At 61.4% G+C, this 23,715-nt stretch overlaps 3 protein-coding genes, 1 long non-coding RNA gene and 1 other non-coding gene across 7 annotated transcripts in view; 2 read left to right on the top strand and 3 right to left on the bottom strand.

Annotated features, from left to right (window-relative positions):
- Arid3a (AT-rich interaction domain 3A) overlaps positions 1-6,325 on the bottom strand; it is a 28,841-nt gene extending 22,516 nt beyond the window's left edge. Inside the window, exons 1-3 of one of the 2 annotated variants that reach the window (XM_021641908.2) lie at positions 6,187-6,325; positions 2,194-2,844; positions 1,173-1,479 (exon numbers count right to left, since the gene is read on the bottom strand). In XM_021641908.2, the coding sequence (XP_021497583.1) occupies positions 1,173-1,479; positions 2,194-2,582 (696 nt within the window). In that variant the 5' untranslated portion in view covers positions 2,583-2,844; positions 6,187-6,325. Of the gene's footprint in view, positions 1-1,172; positions 1,480-2,193; positions 2,845-6,043; positions 6,129-6,186 lie in introns of those variants that run through there. The other variant, XM_021641907.2, reaches the window with a different exon arrangement.
- A 3,672-nt stretch (positions 6,326-9,997) lies between these two features.
- Positions 9,998-13,823, bottom strand: Kiss1r (KISS1 receptor). The gene is made up of 5 exons (XM_021641838.2): positions 13,243-13,823; positions 12,753-12,877; positions 11,486-11,621; positions 11,123-11,355; positions 9,998-10,813 (listed from the first exon to the last, which is right to left on the bottom strand). Exons 1-5 carry the CDS (start codon positions 13,484-13,486, stop codon positions 10,391-10,393), a joined length of 1,161 nt encoding a protein of 386 aa, XP_021497513.1. The 5' UTR covers positions 13,487-13,823; the 3' UTR covers positions 9,998-10,390.
- Positions 13,824-15,269: 1,446 nt separating this feature from the next.
- Positions 15,270-22,621, top strand: R3hdm4 (R3H domain containing 4). 2 transcript variants are annotated; one of them, XM_060371095.1, is made up of 9 exons: positions 15,318-15,421; positions 17,441-17,569; positions 19,395-19,543; positions 19,760-19,884; positions 20,044-20,164; positions 20,382-20,467; positions 20,726-20,811; positions 20,890-20,945; positions 21,703-22,621. In XM_060371095.1, exons 1-9 carry the CDS (start codon positions 15,360-15,362, stop codon positions 21,801-21,803), a joined length of 915 nt encoding a protein of 304 aa, XP_060227078.1. In that variant the 5' UTR covers positions 15,318-15,359; the 3' UTR covers positions 21,804-22,621. The 2 variants fall into 2 exon arrangements, with proteins under 2 accessions (XP_060227079.1, XP_060227078.1); XM_060371096.1 differs by lacking the exon at positions 17,441-17,569 and having other exon boundaries at positions 15,270-15,421.
- LOC132648755 (uncharacterized) lies at positions 15,428-17,104 on the top strand. The gene is made up of 2 exons (XR_009587155.1): positions 15,428-15,716; positions 15,754-17,104. It is a non-coding gene; the product is annotated as an uncharacterized LOC132648755 (long non-coding RNA).
- Positions 22,622-23,381: 760 nt separating the features above from the next.
- LOC132648876 (U6 spliceosomal RNA) lies at positions 23,382-23,488 on the bottom strand. Its single transcript, XR_009587262.1, has one exon. It is a non-coding gene; the product is annotated as a U6 spliceosomal RNA (small nuclear RNA).
- Positions 23,489-23,715: the final 227 nt, after the last annotated feature.

Below are 23,715 nucleotides of genomic sequence, written 5' to 3'. Positions count from 1 at the left end.
GGGTTACCCTACTCTCAGTTCCTCGAAACTATTCTCTGAGCCTCAGGGCCTTTGCATGGCAATTTCAGCAGAGCAGAGCATTTACCCAGCCCTGCCCCACAAGTACCCTAATTTTAACCCAGCGTGAGCCCCCTCGATGCCTCAGCTCAATGGCTTCCCCGGCACGCCTGGCTCTAGTCTGCGGTGTCAGTAAGAAGGGTTGCTGAAGGGACCTCCTCGGGCTTGTTCCTCAGATCCCTCCATAAAGAGCAGAGCTCAGGTGGCCCCTGAAGCTATTCTAACCAGCTCAGAGCCAGGGACCATCAGGAGTCCTGAGCCCACCCTGTAGCCCACACAAGACTTGGCCCTGGAGCCAGCCCCGGAGCCAGCTTCCACCCGGGCCACACACCCAGGGGTCGGCTGGGCCAGCTGGCCGGGCTGGAATGCAGGCCCCAGCCCGGCAGGCCAACCATCTGGTTTCCATCGGCTTGCCGGCTTCAAAGGCTCCCTGCTGGCCACTTCCTCCAGCCTGGCCGCCTGCAGGGAAGGGCTAGGGCAGTCTGAGCTTCCTCCATGCCCCTCCTGGGCCCAGGAAGCCTGTGGGGGGGTCCCACGGACCGACCCCCTGCCTGGCCAACCAACACCGGCGCTCCTGGAACTGCCCACCGCAAACCCCAATGCTCTGGCTCCTGCTACCTCTAGCACCTTCACAATTCTGTGGCCACCAAGTGTCCCTTGGCACCAGCCTGGGCCAGCGCTGCCACAGGACCCTAGCCCAGCTCTCCAGAGCTCAGCTCCACACCTTTGTCTCAGGTCACTAAACCACATGCACCTAGCTGCACACGTGTGCGTAAACCAGAGAGACACTGCGCGCCTTCCTCTATTGCTCTCCAAGCTGTTTCTTGAGGCAAAGTCTCTCACTGTACCTGGCACTCCCCTGCCAGCAAGCCCCCAGGGACCCTCCTGCCCCCACCATCCAGCACCAGGACACGCCGCTGTCTGTGCCGCTGGGCCTGGATTTTGTGGGTGCCAGGGACCCGAATTCAGTCCTCACATCTGCACGGTAAGCTCTTTATCTAACAAACCATCTCCCACCTCCTATAAACCACCCTTCCACCAGGTCAACAGGAGCACTGGGGCGTGCGGGGGCGACCGAAGACCCCCAAGGGACCGGACCCCAGTTCTCGGCCTACCTGTTTGAACTGCTCCTCAAACGTCCAGTCTCCGTGGTCCGGGGGTGGCATCTGGGGTGTCACGTGACTGGGGTGGGCTGGGCCAGGTCCCAGGCGCTCAGGGCCCCCAAGTATCCTGGGCCCACCATCTCCACGGAAAGCCTGAGCAGCTGGGGCCTTGTGAGGGAACAGGCCTACAGAGCCCAGGCTGGTAGAATCTGGGGGGCCCAGGCCTTCCTCTTCCTCCTCTTCCTCGAAGTCATCTTCCTCCTCCTCCTCCTCCTCTTCTTCCTCCTCTTCCAGTTCTTGTTCTTCCCACTTGGCCTTCCTGTAATGGATCAAGGTATTGTCCAGTCAGGAGAGAGAGGCAGGCACCACCTTGGCTCAGTGGCAGGTACAGGCCCACCTCACTTTCTCCTGCCTCAGTTTCTCCCTTTGCAAACAAGGGCAGCCACAGGCCTCTCAGGGCACCAAGTGGGTTTCTGCCCACATCCTACTCCACCCCTGAACGAGCTCCTACAAGGGGCCCCAAAACCTCCTCTCAAAGGTTCTTGCCCAGGACCTCGGCATGTGTGCCCCGCCAGATGCCCTGACAACAGTTCTCGGCCCCCAAGCCACCTTCTTTCAAAACTCCTCTCTCCATAACGCCTCAGCCTGATGACCTCAGCAGCATTTGGCAGGGCCCCAGAGCACCTGCTGAACCTTCCAAGAATCACTGGTTCCCTCAACAAACACATGCTCAGACATACAGTGTCCTCCTCAGTGACCCTCACCGGCTCCCACTTTTCAAATGCACAGAAAAACGGTTAGATGGGGCTGGAGAGACGGCTCAGGTTAGGAGCGCGGGCTGCTCTTCCAGAGGATGCCGGCTTAATTCCCAGCACCCACAGGGCGGCTCACAACTGTCTGTAACTCCAGTTCCAGGGGACCTGACAGACTCCCACAGACAGACATGCAGGCCAAACACCAACTAAAGCTCTAAAAACAAATCACAAAAACAAACGAACGGTCAGATGCTGCCGTCCCTGACCGCACCACTTACGGGTTGTCATCAGACACCATGTCCATCAAATGTCCATCTCCCTCCGTGTGTCCCGGTCCCTCCCGGCCTCTTCCATGCAGGGCAGGTGAACTCAATGTCCCTTCCCGAGCTGCGTCTTCGTCCTCCGAGCTGGGGCGCCCATCCTCGGAGGCCCGGGGAGAGGACGGGTGTCCCAAGCCCGCAGCGGCGGCCCGCATGGCAGCCAGCGCGGCCATCTGCGTCCTATGCATCCGGGCATTCTCGGGCTCCCTGTCCTCCTCTGTCACGGTGGTCCGAGCCCGGACACCAGCGGGCTCAGGAGGTGGGGCTGGCGGCTGCCGGGCCTCCAGTTCCTGCCTCGCGCGCTGCTGCCTCTGAAGGAGGGTCTCCATCACAGCCTGCAGCTTCATGGCCCTGCGGGCCGGGCCACCCCGGGCACCAGGGGCGGGCTGTGGGGGTGGCCCCTGCGGGGAGGGGTCTTGGCCGCACTGCAGCGTGGGGACCTTGGGGGAGCCGGGACAGTGCAGGGTGGCGGCCGGCAGGGGCAGGGGCCGCCGACTCAGGCTGAGGGCTGGTGGGGCATGCCCGGGGCAACCACGGGGCTCCTTGTTGTCACGTCCAGCAGTCAGGGGCAGAGGCTGGTGTAGGGTTCATTCAAGCACTTGTAGACTCCTGGGGGAACACAGCAAGAGATGAGGTCAGGCCACACCTGCGCCCCACCGACACTGCCTTTCCCAGAAGTCAACAGCAAAGGCTGATGGGAGAATCGCTCATAACCTGCTCAGGATCCGCCCTCCCATCCACTTGTCTGTAGGTTCCTGGAAACCAGGCTCACTGCAGTGGACACTTAGGGGTTCTCTGGGTCCCCTCCGGTCAGGTCCACCAGGGACAGGTTGGGTTATTGTCCTATAAGCAGAGCCATGGGGGAGGGGCCTGGTGTCCTTGCTTTCTCATTGGTCTAGAACCCCTGTTCTAGACCTCAGAGTCCCTCTGGGTTCTAGATTCTCGCTCTAAGTTCTAGACGTTGCTCGGCCCACAGAGGCTCTGAGAACTCTGGCCAAGATTACACGGCTGCTGTACACAAGCTCTGGCCAAGATTGTACACTTGCTGTATACAAGCCCTAGGAAAGTGTGCCCCGTTCACGTTTCGCTTTCTCAGAGACACCTCAGCTGGCCTCTGGGCTTCCGTCTGCCACCCGTGAGGCATCGGTGCCCGCCTTGTCACACTCGGGAGAGGCAGCACGGGTCGGCACCGTCGGGGGGTTCAGTTAGAGTGTCCTGTGGTACCCAAGGCCCTGTGCAGAGGACACGGGCCTGCGGTCACCAGTTTGTAAGGCTTGAAGCGGGTAAATGTCCCAGAACACGGTATCTGTTTCTGCCAGGGGCCCTTCTGGGGCCCCCCTCCAGCTAGCACCAGGATCCAGGTCCCACCTGGCCCCAGGCCACACCCTCAACCCCCACATAAGCCCCCAATAAGACAGTGGGCAGAACGCAGCAGGCCAGGGTTGACACACTCAAGATGACCCGAAATCCAGGGAGGGAACATGGGAGAGCGGGAAAGCTTGGTCCCACCTCCGCCCAACCTGAACCCCGAAGTCTATGCATTCATCGGCCCCAGGACCGACCCTGACGCCCTGACGCGGTGTGTGAGGAGGGGACCTAGTTGCTCTTCACACTAGGGACATCCTGTCACCTGCCCCCACCCAGGAGACCCCTACAGTGCAGGGGAGCGGGGAAGTCAGCGGTCCCCTTTCCTGGCCATCTGGTCACCCCATCCCTGGGGTTTCCAGCAGAACTGCGGCAGGTGGGGTGGCCCCATCAGCCTGGGCTTCCCAGGACAGGAACACCAGAGGCTTGGGCACTGGAGGCTCTTTCCCTCCACTCCCTGCCGCTGCTGGTCACCCTGGTCCACCAAACCCCAGAACTGCTGAAGGGGACATTTCTGGACACTGTCTGGCTTGGTCCATCGCCCTTCCCCCACCTCTGACAACTTGGAGTGGAGCCCACCCCCCCTCTACGGAAATGCTGAGAGCGACGCCCCCTCTTTGAGGGTGGGGTGACCCACAAGGAAAAGGCTAGAGGAAGGCGCTTTCCCAGCCTCCCCCCAGGCCTGCCTGGTTTAATGACCCTTCCTGGTTGAGGGGTGGGGGAGGGGAACAGGGCAGGCCTCCACTGGCGTGGCTGGTATTGGTGGAGGGGGGCAGACGAGAACCCCAGAGCTGTTCCTAGGCCAGGCCTGGACATCCCCCAACCCTCCAGGGTTACCGGGGTACCCCGTCGCCCCCAGGCTGCTCCGACCCATCCGTGGAGACCCCTCCCCCAGCTCTTTGTCCTTGGCCCCCACCCGCAATTTATGACATTCTCAGAGAGAGAGAGAGATTGAGAGAGAGAGAGAGAGAGAGAGAGAAAGAGAGAGAGGGTCTACCCAGGCCTTGATGGCTAGTGTTTGTGTGTGTGTTTGGGGGGTGGTCTGGCTGGGGTGGGGGTGGGGGCGGGGAGGAGACCCAGAGCCACACCCTGGTCCCCCCACCACCTCCAAGCCTCAGGAGGGGGAGAGAGAGAGAAGAGAGAAGAGAGTAGAGAGAAGAGAGAGAGAGAGGTCACCAGCTCAGCCAGGCCTTGCAAAACACGGTTATTTGGAGTTGTGCAAGGCCAGGGCCCGAGGGTGGCGAAAGGGGCCCCTCTCTCCTCCGAGGGAGGGGGAGGGGGAAGGGCAGGAGCTGGGGAGGGGGCTGGGAAGGAGGGCACCGTGTCTGTCCCCCCTCACCAGGAGACGTGTGCAAACACACATCCCAGTCAGAGGACGAATGGAAAACAGCAACAACAAAACAAACCAACAACCCCCCCCCACGTAGTCGGGATTTCAAAGGCTTCTAGGAAAGAGCGAGCTCCGGGCTGGGGGGACCCAGCTTCCCCAGTCGTAAAAAACGGAAGGTATTTGACAAACCCGCTGCGAGTTGACACACACGCGCGCACCGCGCTTCCTGCTCCCTCTTTTGTGTCCGGGGGCAAGGGAGGGGGGGCTGGGACCCCACGGGAGAGATCTGGCTGGGTGGACCCCGCAAGGGAAGCGGGGTCCCCAGTGGTTCGCTGGAGCTAGGAAACGAAAGGGAAGGAAACTCGGACCCTGTTGGACACAGGTTGGGAGGAGAAAAAGAACTGAGGACACCGGGCGTGGTGGCGCGCCCCGCCTGGGATTTTCCCAAGCACTTGGGAAGGAAAGCTGCGGCAGGGGGATGGCCTGGAGTTCCAGGCCAGTCTGCGCGCTTTATGCGGAGTTCTAGGTCAGCCCGGACTACACAATGAGATCCTATCTTCAAACATTTTTTTTTTTTAATTAAGAAGAAAAAGCAAAACAATGTCTCCAGAACGCAGCCCCTGGTCCCTGCACGAGTACACACACACACACACACACACACACACACACACACGTACACACACAGCGCGCACACACCCCGGGTCTGTTTCCTTCCGCCAGGGGACAGCGCGCACTCGCGACCCCCGCGCGCCCCTGTGCGCTCGCGTACCGGATGAAGGTCTCCGAGACCTACGGCCGCGACAGCCGCCCCCAGCCCGATGGTGTCGCGTTGCCTGCCCAGCCCTGCAGCCCCCTCCCCCCCCCAGCGCGCGCGTGTCTTCGCCTAACTTTGGAGACCCTGCAGTTGTCGGTTTCCAGGGCGCCCTTCGCTGCCACTCTTACGGGGGACCGCTGGAGCCGTGCTGCAAAAGGCCTTACCGCTCGGGGTGGCCCGGGGGACGCATGCCCAGGTGCCCGGAGTCCAGCCCGGTGGTGGCCCCGGTGGCCTCTCTCCCCCTTGGCCTCCCCCTGCTGCCCGGTGCACGCTCCTGGCCCCGGGGTCACCCGCCTCACCGAGTTTCCAGGCCGCGTCTACACCTCCATCCGTCCGGATCGGACAGGGACGAGGTCTCCGCGCGCGACCGGCCCCCCGCCCCGCCCCTCCCCCACCCAGCAGACGAATCGCCGTGTGACAAATTGCTCTCAGATGCAAATACCTCGCCGGTGATTCAGCAGCCCCGGGGACGCTGGAGGAGGTGGTGGGTGTCTCTCCAGGGACCCCCTTTCTAAGCTTTCCCAGGACACCACCCCGGGGTCCCCTCTCTCCAACTCAGTCAGAAGACGCCCACGGTGGGAGGAGGTGGAGGGGAGCCGGAGAGTCGCCACAGAGTGGACAGAAAATTTCAGGTCGCGGCTCCTTTAAATGATAATAAATAATAAAAGGAAGGGGGAACCGGACTGAGGGACGCTCCGCCCCCGGCTTAGGGACCGTGCGCAAAGTGCACCCCGCGGCCTACGGCGCAGGGGCGGAGAGCGGGAGGGCGGGGCTGCGAGAGCCCCATCGCGGGGACCCCGGAGAGTTGAAAGGCTCCTCACCCCGCTTCTGAGCGGAGGGCCGCTTTGCTCCCCGGCGTTCCCTGGCTCCTCCCGGCACGGGAGATGGACAGGCCAAGCTTGGAGCCTCCACCTCGGCCCCCTACGCTACCCAAACCCTCCCAGCCTGGGTCTCCACGTCTCTGAAACGGGCTTAAAAACTCCGCAGAGGCCGGAGCTGCGGGGTCCGGGGCGCGGGGGTGGGCGGGGGCGGGCGCCGCCTGCGCAAAAGCACGGAGTCGGCTGCGCGCGCGTTGGAGGAAAAGCGAGGAACCGCGGTGACCCCGCCTAGGAGCGAGGGAGAGGAGGGCCAGCCTCCGCGACGCTCCGGCTCCGGCCACTCGGACCGTCTCGGTCCGGAGCGGGCGTCGGGGCCCCGTTTTGCAGGCGGGAAAGCCGAGGCGACCCTAGTGGGTAGCGCCAGTGCTCAGGGCAGCCTCCCCGTGGGTGGTGCTCGGGTGCGGGGTTGGCCGGCTGCTCCGCCCCTCGAAAGCCTCTGGGGCGGGGAGGGCTCGCGTCTGCGGACGCGGGGCGGCCTTGGCCCGTCGGATCCCCAGAATCCTGCCTCAGGTGCTGGGAGCCCGGGCCGCTGGGGCGTGGCGCGGGGTGGAGCCGGGCCGCGCACGCTGGGGTTCGCCAGCATCCTGACGGACCTTTCTCTCCAAACCTGTGCACCCCAACCCGAAGCAGCTCGGGGGTTCCCGAGAATTTGGACAACCGCCCAAGACAACCTGCCTAGCTAATGAAAGCTACCTGACTTGTGTCTGGTGTGTGTGTGTGTGTGTGTTCCACAGCAGCCCTCAAACTCAGAGAGAGCTACTTGCCCCAGGAATGCTGGGGCTAAAAGACAGACATGCGGTGGCAAAATAATACTTTCTTATGGGGGGGGGGGTGTCGAAACAGGGTTTCTCTGTGTAGCCCTGGCTCTCCTGGACTCACTTTGTAGACCAGGCTGGCCTTGAACTCAGCGGTCTGCCCGCCTCTGCCTCCTGCGTGCTGGGGTTACAGGCGTGCACCGCCGCGCCTGGCTTCATAATAGTTTCAAATGAACTAAATTCTATTTGTGTGTGTGTGTGTGCGCGCGCGTGTGTGCGTGCAATGGGGAGAGGGGCTTCCGTGGCGCATGCACGGAGGCAAAGGACAACCGAGTGGACTCTGCCCTCCTCCCACCTTCCTGTGAATCCCCGTCCTGCTGGGGATGCTAAGCTTGTCAGCAAGTGGCCTTACCTGGTAAGCCATGCTGCGGACCCCTGAAAATACTGTTCTTGGTATTTTTTTTAATAGAAAGAATCTTCAAAGACAAAAGCTAAACTCTGCTGGTCCCCTTTTATGGCAGAGATAGCTGTAGCCAGGGGCCAGGTGGCGCCCATGATGACCCGCCTCCCGGGACCCACAGGAGACGTCTCTGGAGACCCGTGCGGCAGGGTGCACGCGCCCCTTGCTGGGCGCCGGCGGAACTGCAACCCGGGAGTGGCTCCGCATGGGGGCGGGGCTTCGAGCCAGTGGCTGGTGGCCGCCAGGTGGCGCCTTTGCACCTAAAAAGCCAGTTTCCCGGGTGCAATTTGGAGAAACTGAGACCTGAAGTCATTTTTCTCCTACCTAGCCTTTTTGTTCCCGACAGGGTGTGAACGGCATAGCCTAGAACTCATGATCCTTCTGCCTCAGTTTACCACGAAGTGAAAATTACACACAAGGGGCACTATGCGTGGCCACATCATTCTCAAATTTTATCCAGGCTTTTAGATACTGGGGATGGAATCCAGGCTGAGTGCTCCAGGCCTGAGCAAGTCCCAGCCCCTCACTGGGGGGATCCTAGGCAGGAGGTGGGGCGCATGTCCAGTGGTGGCAGTGGCCTTGCCTTTATGCCCGAGGCAGGAGGATCCCTGAGTTCAAGGCTAGCCTGGTCTAAAGACCCAGTTCCAGGACAGCCAGGGCAACACTTTGCCTAGGAAAATAAACAAATACAGGGTCTCACCGTGTAGCTCTGGCTGGCCTGACTCCCAGCAATCCTCCCACCACGGCCCGGTCACCACTGTGGTTTCTCTATGGGATTTTACAGCTGAGGCTTTGGGGAGTGAGGTGGGCTTTTCTTCCATTCGTGGATGTGAAGATTTGCCATCCTCCTGTCGGCCTCACCCACTGAAGACCTCTCTCCTAACAGGTGGAGGTGTATGGACCCCTTGAGGATAGATTAATGTCACGGTGGGTTTGTAATTTGGCAGTGGCTGTTTGGAGGTGACGGAAAGTGGGAGCTGGGGCCTGACGAAGACGTGGGTTATTTCAGGATGAGGCAGACCTGGGCCCTTGCTCCCTTCTGCTTCCTGGCCACCCTGGGTGAGCAGCTGCGTTTGTATCCTTCTCCTCCAGTGATTCTTAGCCTCCCAGCAAAATGACCCTTTTCTTCTTCAGACTGTTCCCTCCTGGGAAATGGCTCCATGAAGCTGTGGAAATCCAGGCCTGCTGGGGTGCCCTGGTCATGCAGCGCTGGCTGTGGGACAGGAGGATTCCCAGTGCTCGGGGGCCAGCCAGCCTGGAGGAATCCCTAGCTCCAGGTTCAGAAAAAGGCTGACTCCCTCCCCCACAGCCCTCAGCTCTCAGAGCAGGAAGTCACTGAGAGTCCAGGCCAGCCTGATCCACATGGCGACTTCCATCCTATCAGGGCTACACAGCAGGACCCTATCTCAAAATAATACCCACAGTGTGGGGCTGGACAGTGGCTTAGGCATTAAGAGCACAGAGAGCCCTGCCACAGGACCTGAGTTCAATTCCCAGCACCCACGCAGCAGCTCACAGACATATGTGACTCCAGTTCCAGGGGTCCCACACCTGGTCTTTGTGAGCCACCTGAGGTGGGTGCTGGGAATCGAACTCTGGTCCTCTGGAAGCACAGATGAGCACTTAACTGCTAACCAGCCCTGTCACATTTTTAATTAAAAAAAAGCCTGTAGGTGTTCTGTCCACATGTGTGGCTGTGTGCTTTGTGCCTGATGCCGGCAGAGGCCAGGAGGCATACTTGCCCTGGAGCAACACTTACAGGGTGGGCGGCTGGGATTTGAACTTGAGTCCTTGGGAAGGACAGTCAATGCTCTTAACCACTGAGCTGTTCCTCTCCTCCCCCTCCTGCTGTTGCCCGGTTTCCTGGTCTTGCTCTGTGGATCAGGCTGGCCTGGAACTCACAGATCCTCCTGCCTCTGCCCCCTCAGTGCTGGGATTAAAGAGCCCTGCTCGTCTGCTTTGGATACTGGGTCTGGTCCAGCCTGGAACACTCATTTAGCTGAGGGTGACCTTGGACTCGTAAAGACGTGCGTGTTGGAGTTTTGTTTTCGAATTTAAATATCCTAAGAAGTACACATGATCTTACAGCCTTTAAAAAAAAAATTTTTTTTTTTCCTGATTTTGGGACTTTGTCTCAAAACAGAAAAAGCAAAGCTGGGCTTGGTGGCTTAGGTCCCGGGGCCATAGCAATAGGGTCAGCCTCAGCTACGTAGAGTTGGAGACCAGCCTGGGCTACATGAGACTCTGGTTCAAAAAAACACAAGGCGTAAGGAAGAAAGAAAAATGAGAGGTTGGGCATTTGGTTTAGTAGTCCATCATTTGCCTAATAAGCACAAAGTACTGGGTTCGGTTCCCAGCACCAGAAAAGAAAAAGTAGATGCAGAAAGTGGGAACCTTAACCTTCAAACATCACGGAGCACAGACAGAATTATCACAACCTGGCCACCGGGGCCGAACTGAAGAAGAGAAGGCCCTTTACACAGATGAACTAAACTATTAACCGCTGGGTCTCCCGAGCCCGAGCGGCCTGGGCTGATTAGGGGCCGGGGCGGCTCACACGGAGCGCGCCGCAGGGTTCCGGGGTCCGGGGGTGCTGGCCGGGGCGGCGCGCGCGGCCAGGCTGTGCGGAGCGGCGCGGGTTGCGGCCCGGGCCGAGGGCGGAGGCGCGCTGGGCCTTGGCCGGCGTCGCGGGCCGCAGGGGCACGCGCGGCAGAAGGCCTGCCGGAAGTGCGAGCCCAGGAAGGCGTAGAGCAGCGGGTTGAGCGCAGAGTTGCTGTAGGACATGCAGTGGGCCCAGATCTTGAGCGCGTAGGCAGCGTAGCTGCGAGGGTGCCAGGCGCCCGCGGGGCCCAGGGCCTGGAGCACCAGGAACAGCTGGATGGGGCCCCAGCAGGCGGCGAAGAGCAGGACCACCGCGGCCACCAGCCGGGAGACCCTGGTGCGCACCGCTCCGGCGCGCTGCGCCAGCAGCTGACCCTAGGGACTCCGGAGCGTTAGCGGGAGGGGACAGGCCGCCCTCTGGGGTCCTTCCTGGGTGCCCCCCACACGCACACACACCCCCAGGCTCCGATCCCCGCCCCCCAGCACACCTTTCAGCCCCTGGCCTCTCCATCCTGCACACACAGTGGGGCCTCGGGACCCCACCCTGACTCTGCTCGCGGGCGGGCGCACACACACACCCACCCACCCACCCACCCACCCACCCACCCACACACACACACACACATGCACCCCAGGCTCCGCCCCCGCCCCAGGCGCCCCCCGTCCTGGGCCCGAGCCCCGCACCTGCAGGGCGCCGTCGGTGGGCGCGGGGCGCACGGCGGCGCGGCCCAGGTGGCGCAGCATGGCGCCGTAGCAGGCGCAGGTGGCGAGCAGCGGCAGCAGGTACAGGGCCAGCAGGTTGTAGAGCGCGAAGGCGCGCTCCAGGGCACGGCTGGGGAACGCCTCGCTGCAGTAGGTGCGTGGCCCGGGCGACAGGCGGTGCAGGGCCAGCACCGGGGCGGACACGGCTGCAGAGCCTGGGCCGCCCGCCGGGGTGAGCGCGGCGCCCAGGGGCGGGGAGACACGGCGCCCCCGCGTGCGCACCTCCCCCGAGGCCCAGCGCCCTGCCCCCACCCCCACCCCGGCCCGACCCCTGAGCACACTCACCTACCCAGATGCTGAGGCTGACCGCCAGGGCCAGGCGCGGGGTGCGGCGGTGCAGGGCGCGCAGCGGGAACACCGTCACGTACCAGCGGTCCACGCTCATGGCCGTCAGCGTGGCGCACGTGGCTTGCACCGAGACCTGGGGGAGCCAAGGCCTGAGGGTGGGCCCCGCCAGTCCCACCACGTGTCCAGCCTCTCAGGTGGGCACGGCCGTGTCCGAGAGGAGGGACCGTGGTTGAGGAGCTGGCCGTGGTTGAGGGGACACCAGTGTGGGACCTGAGGACCAGGGGAGCGCGGGCAGGAGTGAGAAACCCCTGACAGACTGTACCCCAAAGCTGAGGCACGGAATCTCCTGGGGTGAAGACCCCTGGAGACCTTTGGCCTCTCGTGACGCGCCCCTCCCGGCCCTGCTTGCTCTGCCCACGAGCACGCCCACCCCAGACCACGCCCACCAGACCGCCCTACCCCTGCTACCAAGCCCTGGCCTCCACTGCACCTGACCCCCACCCCACGCACCCCAGTGTTGGGGTGTTCTGTGGACCCAGTCTTGCCCATGCGAGACCACGGCCACCCAGACTGGACGGCGCACCGCGTGGTCCACCTGTGCTCCCTGTGTGCGTGCTAGGCCACACCCCGCAAGATGCCCCAACCCCTCCCTGCCCACACCAGGCTCTGACCCCTGCCCGGCAAGAGCGCACTGTGTGGGGTCTGGGGAGACGCTCAGCAGGCAGAGCGGCGGCTGCTCTTTCGCAGGGCCGCGCTTCGGTTCCCAGAACCCACGGGCCAGCTCATCACCATCTGTAACTCCTATTCCAGGGCCTCCGACGCCCCCTTCTGGCCTCCATGAGCACTGCACGCACATGGAGCACAGCCGTGCAGACGGACAAACACCCACGCACGGCAAATAAAAAGAAATTTACAAGGAGCCGGCTAGAACGATGCAGGCCTTTAACCTCCAGAGCTCGGGAGGCAGAGGCAGGAGGATCGCTGCGAGCTCGAGGCCAGCCTGGTCTATGGAGACTCTGTTTAAGAAATCTAAAATAAGTAACTGAAAGACCATGCCTCCTTTCAGATCACGACCCCACCCGTGCTGCCCAGACCCTGACCGTACCCAGGCCCCCACCGCGCCCACCCAGGCTCCGACCCCGCCCATGCCCTGACCACACCTCTCGCGGGGCACACTCGCCGCCGAGCTCCGGCCCCACCGCCACCCTCCACCTGCTCCCCGGCCCTCCGGCCTCCCCAGCTGGCCCCGGCCTCGCCCGCGCACCTGCTGGATGTAGTTGACGAATTTGCACATGAAGTCTCCCAGCACCCAGGCGGGCAGCGGGTAGAGGAGCGCCGTGAAGGGCACGCAGCACAGCAGGAAGGTGACATCTGTGGCCGCCAGGTTGGCTGCGGGGGTGGGGGGACGGACACGCGGACGCTGGCCGGCAGGTGTGACCCCCCACACCCTCCAGCAGGGAGAGTGCGCGCATTCCTCGGGTCCCTCTGTGCCTCCGTTTCCCCATCGGAGAGCGCTGGGGAGCCCCAGGCTGCTCCAGCCAGTCAGGCCCCGTCACACACCGCCCCCTTTTGTCCTCACGTCTACAGGACAGACATCTCGCAGAGACGGCTGGCCTCCACCCTCTCCCCCAGCGCCCCGCCGGGTGGGAGACTCCCCCTGGGGTTCGCGACCGCAGCTTCCCAAAGACAGGGCGCCGCGGCGCGCACGGCGGGGGCAGAGTGGCGTCCGCGGGGCCCCGGGGCTGCTCGCTCACCGATGTAGAAGTTGGTCACCGTCCGCATGTGCTTGTGGCGGCAGACGACGTAGATGACCAGCGAGTTGCCCACCAGCCCGAGCACCATGAGCACAGCGAAGAACAGGGGGACCAGCCAGGCATCCAGGGGCCTTGGCGCCGAGCCCGGGCCGTCCGAGGCGTTGGCACCGCAGCCTGGGCATCCCGAAGTGTTGGACGGAGCCCACCAGGTCGCGTTGGGGCCCAACGTCGCCTCGCTGGCCATGGCCCCGGCACCCTCCTCCTCCAGGCAGCCTTCGCGGGTTGCGTCCCGGGACCGCGGGGACGGGGGGGGAGGAGACCCCTGTTTCTCCTCCTCAGGGCCGCCCTCCCGGGATGCCAGCGCCCAGGTCTCTGCTTCAGGCGGCAGAGGCTGGAAAGCGGCTCCTCCGGCAGCGTCGCAGCGGCCACTCTTATACCCCCCTCGCCCCCCTCCTTGTCCCCGCCTTCGCGTGCCCCTGCGTAGTGGCCACTCCAGAGCCTCGCGCTCGCTCTCCCCAGAGCTGTGCCCGGATGACGGGAGGAGGGGTGGGCTGGAGGAGGGAGGGCTCCGGGCGCGGAGCCGCGGCTGGCGCAGGGCCGCCGGCGGCTGGACGCGGGGGACCGCGGAGCCTCGGCCAGGGGCGGGGCCTTCGCTTGCCTCTGGCTCCTCGGCTACCTAGCACCCAGCGGCGGGTTCCTGTCCGCAGAGGGGCACTTCGGGACGGTCGGCAGGAACCGTGAGGCACGGAGCTCAGCCACACCGCCACACCCCGGCTACATGTAGCTCACGGCCCCCCTGAGAGGCCATGCTCGCCAAGCCCCCAGAGCACTAGACAGCAGAGAAAAAGGAGCCGCCGTTTTAATAAAAAAATAGAACAAGCGGGAGGGCGGGGTGGAAGGTGGGACTTGGTGGTACTGGAACTCTCCAGGCCAGGGCCACAGGCTCACCCCACACCACCCAGACAGGGCCACAGGCTCACCCCACACCACCCAGGACAAGGCCACAACAGGCTCATCCCACACCAGCCAGACAGGGCCACAGGCTCACCCCACACCACCCACCCAGCACAGGCCACAGGCTCACCCCACACCACCCAGGACAAGGCCACAACAGGCTCATCCCACACCAGCCAGACAGGGCCACAGGCTCACCCCACACCACCCAGACAGGGCCACAGGCTCACCCCACACCACCCACCCAGCACAGGCCACAGGCTCACCCCCACACCGGGGCGGGGTGAGCTGAGCGGCAGGGAGCGGGAAGCCGGGTTCTGAGGTTGTTGGCGGCTGAGTAGATGCAGACTGAGGGCTCTAGAACGACCCCCTCCTCTCCCTTTCACCCCCGGAGCGACTCCGGTGTGGCACCAGGCACGGAAGCCTCCTGGTCTCCTCACAGACCCTCCCCCTGGGTCCGCTGGGTCCATTTGGGCCCGTATTCATGCGCACAGGCTTCCCTTCACCTGTCTACACAGAGCCTTAAGAGGGGACGCTTTCTCTTGGGTCGGTTTGTTTTGTTTATTTGTTTGTTTGAAATAGTTTTTTTTTCCTTAAAAAATTTTTTAAAAGGGGTGTGGCTTTCACGTAGCCCAGGCTAGCCTTGAACTGCCGTGGACCACGCCTTAGAACACCTGCCCCTCCACCCGACTCAGGTCTGTAGCTCAGGCCGGCCTGGAGCTCCCGCGATCCTCCTGCCTCAGCCTCGGGAGCGCTAGGGCGTGCACCACGTCCAGCCCGCCCTGGGCTCTCCCCACCAGGCCGCTCCGACAGGTGGCCTGGGGGTGTGGCGTCCGCCTCCGGGTCTCCCTTCCCGGGGCGCGCGCACCCCTCCCACGCCTCCGCCCCGGGAGCCTTTCGCGTATCCTCAGTCGCCTCCGGGCCGGTGTGTCCCACGCTCTCTTCCCGGGGCGGGGCGCCGGGACTGAGTCTTCAGCCCCGCTAGTCCCTAGCGCTCCGGGGGCGACGCCGCCCCGTGTCTCCGCGGAGGACGGCTAGGCGGAGCGTCTACCCCGGCAGCCAATGCGTTCCCGGGCTGTCCCCGCCCCGGGCCGCTGCAGACTCCGCCCCCCGCGTCACTTCCTCCGCGGCCTCGGGCCCGGCTGCCACAGCGGCTGCAGGCCATGGTGGCTCTGGACAACCCTGACGGCGGCCCCGGGGCGACACCGAGCGCGGGGACCAGGCTGTGAGCAGGGCCGCGGGGCTGGGCCTCTACCCGGACCCCTCCTCCTTCCCGGGACGGGGTCTCCTCCTCCTCCTCCTCATCCCCTTCCTCCTCCTCCTCCCCAGGCTAGGGTCTCCTCTTCCCCTTCCTCCTCCTCCTCCTCCTCCTCCTCCTCAGGTTGGGGTCTCCTCCTCCTCCTCGTCCTTCTCCTTCTCCTCCTCAGGTTGGGCTCTCCTCCTCCTCTTCCTCCCCAGGCTGGGGTCTCTTCCTCTTCCTCCTGCTCCCCAGGTTGGGGTCTCCTCCTTTTTCTCCTCAGGTTGGGGTCTCCTCCTCGTCCTTCTTCTCCTCCTCAGGTTAGGCTCTCCTCCTCCTCTTCCTCCCCAGGCTGGGGTCTCTTCCTCTTCCTCCTCCTCCCCAGGCTGGGGTCTCCTCCTCCTCTTCCACTAGGCTGGGGCCTTCTCTTCCTCCTCCTCCCCAAGCTGGGGACTTCTCCTCTTTCTCTTCCTCCTCTTCCTCCTCAGGCTGGGGTCTCTTCCTCTTCCTCCTCCTCCCCAGGCTGGGGTCTCCTCCTCCTCTTCCACTAGGCTGGGGCCTTCTCTTCCTCCTTCTCCCCAAGCTGGGGACTTCTCCTCTTTCTCTTCCTCCTCCTCCTCCCCAGGCTGGGGTCTCCTCCTCCTCTTCTCTAGGCTGGGGCCTTCTCTTCCTCCTCCTCCCCAAGCTGGGGACTTCTCCTCCTCCTCCTCCTCCTCCTCCTCCTCCTCCTACTCCCCAGGCTGGGGTCTCCTCCTTCTTCTCCCCAGGCTGGGGTCTCCTCTTCTCTAGGTTGGGGTCTACTCCTCTTCCTCCCCAGGCTGGGGACTTCTCTTTCTCCTCCTCCTCCCCAGGCTGGGGTCTCCTCCTCTTCTTCTCTAGGCTGGGGCCTTCTCTTCCTCCTCCTCCCCAGGCTGGGGTCTCCTCCTCCTCCCCAGGCTGGGGTCTCCTCCTCCTCTTCTCTAGGTTGGGGTCTACTCTTCCTCCCCAGGCTGGGAACTTCTCTTTCTCCTCCTCCTCCCTGTCCTCCCCAGTCTTCCTCACTGGATGTGTTCTGTCTCTCCTCCGCCCACACCCCTTTCTCTGGCTGCTCACTCACAAACTCAGACCTCCCGCTCTGGGCTTCTGTGAGGAGGGCTTGCTAACCCAGCCAAAGGCATTTACTTGGTTCATCCCCCTTCCTCCCCCTGACTGAGGTTTCACTGGACCGGAGGGCCGATGCCAATGGCATTTCCCAGCCACCCTCCGTGGGGTCACCGTTGCCTCCACTTTCCTGGCAGTGGTCACTCTTTGTGTCCCTGGGGTCAGTTCCCAAAGTGGTGTGGCCTGGAGCAGCCAGTGTGCAGCCCTGGCCGAAGGTGGCTACTGAGGAATTGAGGTCCTGTGACCGATAGCCCTGTGTCATCTGCCCTGACACCTTTGTGGGGTCAAGAGCTGGCTTCGCCGCCTGGCCAGGTTGCTGGGTCTTTCTGTGTCTTGGTTTCTGTGAATGGGCGTGGAAAGTGGCCTCTTAGACTCAGGGCAGGGGAGCAAAGCTGACCAGCAGGCTGGGGTTCTATATGGTTGTACCTTTGGGTGTTGGCTTTTTTTTTTTAATTTAATTTTTAAAACATATTTCATCTTAATGTATACGGGCATTTTGCTTGCACCTTTGGGTATGTACCATACTTGGGGACATACATGTATGAACTTACATGGGTCTGCACCATGTATGTGCCCGAGCTTGCAGAGGTCAGATGGCTCCTGGAGTTACAGGCAAGCGTGAGCCACCAGGTGCTGGCTCTTGCAAGCAGACAGGGCGGTAACCACTGTGCTTTCTCCAGGCCCGTGTTTTGTTTGTGTTGACTCCCGGCCTCACGTAGCTCAGGCTGGCCCCAATCTCTGTGTGTAGTTGAGGATGACCTTGAGCTCCCGATCTTCCTGCCTTAGCCTCCTGGGACCACACCTAGCAACTTTGAACGTGGCTCTACTGTAAACGACTTTACGATTTAGTGAATTACTTCCCTTCAGGGCCTCGCCCAGGTGTCCACCTGCCCGGGTGCTGGGGCCCCTGAGTCACCTCCGCCCTGCTTCCTGTTGGGGAAGTGGTTCTCTGCCTTTCCGGGAGTGTTTGCCAAAGAAGCTGTGCTTGTATCCAGGGTGCGTCCTGGTGAGCCGGGGTCCCACTACCCAACCAGCAGGGTGCAAGAAAGGACTCTTTCCCAAACCCCACGCACTTGGCACCGTCCGCTTCATGGCCTGGCCATTCCTCACAGGTGCCGGTCCCATTCTGAGGCGGCAGGCGCCACCTGTGCGGCCTCAGCTTCACTGTCTGTAAAGGGGCCTGGTTATGGGGAAAGGAATGCTCCTTCATTCAGCCAGCCTCTTGGAGTCCCATTGCTTGCTTTCAAACTGCCTGCCGGACACTTGTGGGGTTCAGTGAGCAGGGGTTAAGGAGTAAACAACTCGGACCAGCTGGTTCCCAGTTGGCATAGCAGTGAGAAGTACTGATTGGACGGGCTGGGCCACCTTCCGGGAGGTGACATTTGGACAGAAACCAGCATCAGGCAGAACCAGGAGAGGCGTTGGCGACAGAGGTGCCAAGGCTCAGGGGCATGACAAGTTTGGTGGTTTTTTGTTTTGTTTTGTTGTGTTTTCAAGACAGAGTTTCTCTGTGAAGCCTTGACTGACCTGGCATTGCTTTCTATAGACCAGGGCTGGCCTCTAATTTACAGTAATCCGCCTGCCTCCGCCTCCTCCAGCGCTGGGATTGAAGGCATGTGAGGATCATAACAGGCTTGAATTCAAGCAGCAGTTCTGTTTCCTGGAGCCCTTGGGGCTTCCCAGGGGATGGTGACATCCCAAAACCCTTCGAATGGAGCACAACTCAGTTCTATAATACCCGCACAACATGTGCTGTAATACCAGGCCAAGGGGTGTCGAGGGCTCACCCCTGGTGGGCTCTGGCCTGAGTGGGCTCAGCTGTCCAAACTGGGAGGCAGCTTCGCACCTGTCCTTGTAGCCGGAAAGCTGCTCGGAGCTCCCTTTTTTGGCTGTGTCTGTCTGTCCTTTCCGCAAGACAGCTGTGGTTTGTTATCAACCTGCCCCAGCTGCAGGGGTGGAGCTCTGAAGGCTGGGGTTGAAGCTAGAGCAGAAGTGGTCCAGCCTCGGACCTCAGAGCTGATGCAACCCTGGGACCGGTAGAATGTTTGGGGCTGGCCTAACCTCAGGCCTCGCCCTGCTCAGGGAAGGATGTAGAGGTTAAAGGCCGACTCCCCCACCTTGGGGAGGGAATCCCCAGGTCCACAGCGACCTTCGACCTTCGAAGTGCAGCCGCTGGTGGCCTGAGATGGGTGAAGGGGCCCACCCCACCAGAGCCGGGGGGAGGCAGCCGGGAGGCGTGGCGTTTGGGAGCACGCTGCTCTCCCCAGTGCGGCCACAGGGCTCCCCAAGCCTACCGTCTCCCTGCAGCTCTTGTCCTCCCCTGCCAAGCAAGCGCGCCTGGCTTCCTGGGCACCCAGCTAATCCCTTCACGGGACTAATACGGTTTTCAGGAGCTGGGCAGTTAGCTCTGAGACAGGCTGACCGGCTCCTGGGCGCGATTGGCTGGACCCCTTTTAGCTTCCAGGAAGCAGGCAGGTCCTGAGTCCCTGTCGGGTGCTGTCACCTTGAGACCCTGTGGCTCCTTTTTGGTTTACAGGTCATGGGGCAGAAGGTCCCCTTCCACAGGGTTAGCGTCCGACCCCTGGGGTGCGCAAGGACCTTGATGTCTTGTGGCCTGAATCTGGAGTTGGGAGTGATTGGGGGGGGGAACCACTGCTCTTCTGGGGGACTAGGACCCGTGCCCTCCTGTCTTGGAGCCTCAGTTTACCCATCGCGCATCATAACTTAAGTCTTGAGGTGGGGGTGGGGGGAAAGCCTCTTGTTGCCAGGGAGACGGAGCAGGCCTGTCCTTGGCCCTGATGACCTCTTCACCTGGCTGCAGGTCTCTTCCTGACTGCTCCATCAGCGGCTCACAAGGGAAGAGGGTTTCCTCTTCCAGACGTAAGCAACATTTTATCAATCAGGCTGTGCGGAATTCGGACCTGGTGCCCAAAGCCAAGGGACGGAAGAGTCTGCAGCGCTTGGAAAACAGTAAGCAGGGACTAGGCTTTCCTTGCTGTGAAACACCCACTGGTCGGACACTAGAGGAAGGGCTTCAGAGGGTGCACAGGAGTTCAGCGCGTCAGGGAGAGAGAGATGGGGCTCTAGACTGGATGGGTTAAAATGAAAAGAAAACAAAACTTGGGGCCGGTGGAAGTGAGTCGGGACCCAAACACGGCCTCAACCTACAAACCTGTTTCCCGCCAGCCCGGTACCTCCTCACGCTGCTCGAGACAGCCGGGGGCCCTCCTGGGCTGGAAGATGGGGACCTGACTCCTCCCGCAGCTCCCGGCATCTTTGCAGAGGCCTGCAGCAATGCTACCTATGTGGAGGTGAGACCCTGGGGGTCCCTGCAGCCCCTCCCCAGTTCCAGCGTTCAGCTCGGGGCCCCGCGCCTGTGAGCCGCCTGCACATGGGCGCCTGTGCTTTGCGTGTCAAGTGGAGAGACAGACCCAGGGGCCCCGGGGCGAGCCTCCATCCCTGTCTTCCAGGTCTGGAATGATTTTATGAACCGATCCGGGGAGGAGCAAGAGCGAGTGCTCCGCTATCTGGAGGATGAGGGCCAGGGCAAGAGGAGGCGCGGGCCCGGCCGTGGGGAGGACCGGCGGAGAGGTGGGGCCTGGCTGGGGGCGTGCCCGTGTGGGCGGGGCCAGTCACCCTGTTGTCCTGGGGACGGGGCCAAGCTACAGAGGGGCAGAGCCTTGGGGGTGCGAAACTCCTTGGTGGGCAAAGGGAAGGGATGAAGGTGGGGTTCCCCGGTGGGTGTGGCTAGGCTGTGGGCGGGCCCCGAGCTCACCCCAGGCCTTCTCCCGCCTTGCCACCTTCACAGAGGACCCTGCCTTCACACCCCATGAGTGCTTCAGGCGCATCAGCCGTCGCCTGCGCTCCGTGCTCAAGCGTAGCCGAATCCCGATGGTCAGTGCCCCATCTTCCTCGAAACCCGGCCTTTCCATGTCCCCATTCTGAGTTGGTGAAGAGGTGACAGGAGCCCCCGGGGGAGGGGCAGGTGGTGCGCTGGTTAGGAGGAGGATGAGGCAGTGGTTGTCGCAGAGTGTATAAGAGTTTGACCAGAGGCAGGTCCGGTCATGTGGTGCTCAGGTGCCTGACACTGTCAGACACCCCAAGGCACTTGGTGGGGATTTTGTGACCCGCTCAGCTCTTCCTACCCCACAGGAAACCCTGGAGAGCTGGGAGGAACGGCTTCTGGCCTTCTTCTCGGTGTCTCCCCAGGCTGTGTACACCGCCATGCTGGACAACAGGTACAGGGACTGAGGAGAGGGGACGGCGTGCCCTCCTCTCCCGCCCTGGCTCAGCCCCTCATGTCCCTTCCTCCCCAGCTTTGAGAGGCTCCTGCTTCATGCTGTCTGCCAGTACATGGACCTCATCTCAGCCAGTGAGTGCCCCCCGCCGCCGCCCCTTCATCCCCTTCATCACAGAGCAGAGCAGTGGCCATGGGGCCCTGGGTTATATTTAACTCCTGAAGAGTAGTACCCTGGGATTCTGGGGGCCAGACACCCTCCATTCACAGCTCCAGGGGAGGGGAACAAGGTGAGGTTGTTAAAGCCTGGAGGTGAGGAGCTTCTCTCCCCGGCCTGAAGAAGAAAAGCAGACAGGTGCCCCGTGTCCAGGAACAGCCCAGTTCCCAGAACATAGGTCTTCGTCCTCCATTTTCCGTCTTCACAGGGTGGCCGTTTCTAATGATGGTTGTGGGCCCTCAGTGGCTCCAGCTGCCCCTCTGCCTCTTCCCTTTCCTTGCACCTGTCTCTGCCTCCTGTGGGGTTGCTGTGGTGATGGTTTCCATGGCAACCCTTGGAATTAGTCCCTCTGGTTCCCCACCGTGGAGGATGCTGCAGTTTCCACACCTGCCTGTATTTTCACACACCTGAGAGCTGGGATGTGTTGAGGGGTTTCTCTGTGAGGACTGAGTTTTGGTCTGGGTGAAATGGGAGGCCTGTAGACAGAGTCGCAGCTCATGGCTAGCCTCACCCAGTTTCTTTTGTTATCTAGACAGGGTCTCGGGTGTAGCCAAGGCTGGTCTCCCCTCCAGTATGTGTATAGCTAAGGATGGCCTTGAACTCCTGACCCTCCAGCCTCCCAGGCCTCATGCTAATACTCCCAGCTCCCCCCAGTCCTCAATGGCTTGTCCACAGGTGCTGACCTGGAGGGCCGGAGGCAGATGAAGGTCAGCAACCGTCACCTAGACTTCCTGCCTCCAGAGCTTCTGCTGTCTGCCTACCTGGACCAGCAGTGATGGCGGAGGCCCCGCCTGCCGACTCGCCTAGCCCAGACTCCAACATCTGCTGATGATAATCTTCTACAGTTTCACCCCTGCCCCTGCCCGTCCCCGATCACACAGGATGGCCCTACAGCTCCCTGCCCCGGTACCTGTATCTGGGTGGGGAGACCTGACCCGGGCATTTCCATGCGTTTGTTTTCCTGTGTTTGGCTTTCTTTGTCCCAGTCTGAAGCTCAGGCGAGGAAAAGCGGACTCTTTTCTTTTACCCTCCTAATCACTTTTAATGAATTTGGCATGTTTTGGGGAAGATTTGTTTTAATTGCTCTTTTAAAAGCGGGGAGGCACTACCCAAACACCTAGCGCCATCCAGTTGTGGGCTCTGATGTGAGCCCTGCCCGAGCCCTCCAGGTCTCAGCTCTGATGGGGGTGGCTGGGCCTCTCTAGGACTCTGCTCATTTCCCAGGGCTCTTTGTTGCGTGCGTGCGTGTGTGCCCACACGTGTGCTGTGGTATGCCCAGCAAACCTGGACAAGCTGTGTATCAAGCGCTGACTCTATGCTTTTCTTTATGATGTGTGTGTCATGTCCCCCGCTCCCTGAGCCCTGCCTGCCTTTCAGATTGTCCCTGCCCCTCCCCTCCCTCCGAATACCAGGGGTCCAGGACTTCCAGCCAGAAGCCTCTGACCTTGTGGGCCCTGTCCCCTTCCCGTCTCCTCTGCTGCCCGGCATTGCTGTGGTCACTGCAGAGGCCTTATGGCCCTCCCTGTCCTTCCCCTCGTGGGATTCTTTGTGCTTGGGGGGGAAAGGGACACTTTTAATAAAGCCTTGGTGCTCAGGCTGTGTGCTTGTCTTTGGCTTTGGTTGGGGTGGGTCACTGCGGGCTGGGGGTCTGGACATGGGGGAACCTCCAGTCTTGGTGCATTTATTTTATTTTATTTATTTTATTTTGAGACACGGATTATCTGTGTAGCCTTGGCTGTCCTGAACTTGGTTTTTTGACCAGGCTGGCCTCAAACTCAGAGGATTAAAGGAGTGCAGCACCCTGCCTGGCTGTTAGTTCATTTAAAATGTGTAAAATGCATAAAGATGGCTGTGGCTCAGGGGAAGAGCAATTGCAGTGGCACCTTTTTTTTTTCTTTTTTTTTTTTTCTTTTTTTTTTTTTTGGTTATTGGAGACAGGGTTTCTCTGTGTAGCCCTGGCAGTCCTGGACTGACTTTGTAGACCAGGCTGGCCTCCAACTTACTGCGATCCTCCTGCCTCTGCCTCTCCGAGTGCTGAGATTTGATAGTCCTCACCACAACCAGGTGTTGGACATCTTTAATCCCAGTACTTGGGAGCAGAGGCTGGTGGGCGTCTGTGAGTTCAGGGCCAGGTGCTCTCCATAGCCAGGCCCGCACAGGGAGACCCTGCCTCAAACAGTCCACTCGCCAGGAAGGTTGTTCAGCGGGCTAAGGGGCTGAACACACACACACACACACACACACACACGCCCATGGGTTCCATCCTGAGTGTGGGCACGCTGCCTGAGCCCTCGTCCCAAAAACCAAAAGAGGGAAAGGGGACGCAGACCTCAGTTTCCTTTTGGGGGGAAAGGCAAAATATGGAACGCTTCACGAATTTGCGTGTCATCCTTGCGCAGGGGCCATGCTAATCTTCTCTGTATCGTTCCAATTTTAGTATATGTGCTGCCGAAGCGAGCACGAACTCATGGCTTGTCCGAGCAGTATTTATAGGCTCAAGATGTGCTCTCATTTAGGATAGGGTGACTTTTTAAATGGTAATTTTTAGCTTTTTCTTATGTAAAACTATTTTAACTATCATATAAGATGTAGCCAGTGATCAGAAATGACAGATAACTTGTCTTTTATCGCACGTAGAGCCGCAACTTTTACTCGGAATTATTTTATGCAAATTAACCGGGGTAGGGG

The sequence above is a fragment of the Meriones unguiculatus genome, chromosome 17 (genome assembly GCF_030254825.1).
Source record: "Meriones unguiculatus strain TT.TT164.6M chromosome 17, Bangor_MerUng_6.1, whole genome shotgun sequence".
Classification (NCBI taxonomy): domain Eukaryota; kingdom Metazoa; phylum Chordata; class Mammalia; order Rodentia; family Muridae; genus Meriones; species Meriones unguiculatus.
Note: the sequence above shows the minus strand (reverse complement) of the source record. Positions and strands in the feature narration are given on the sequence as shown.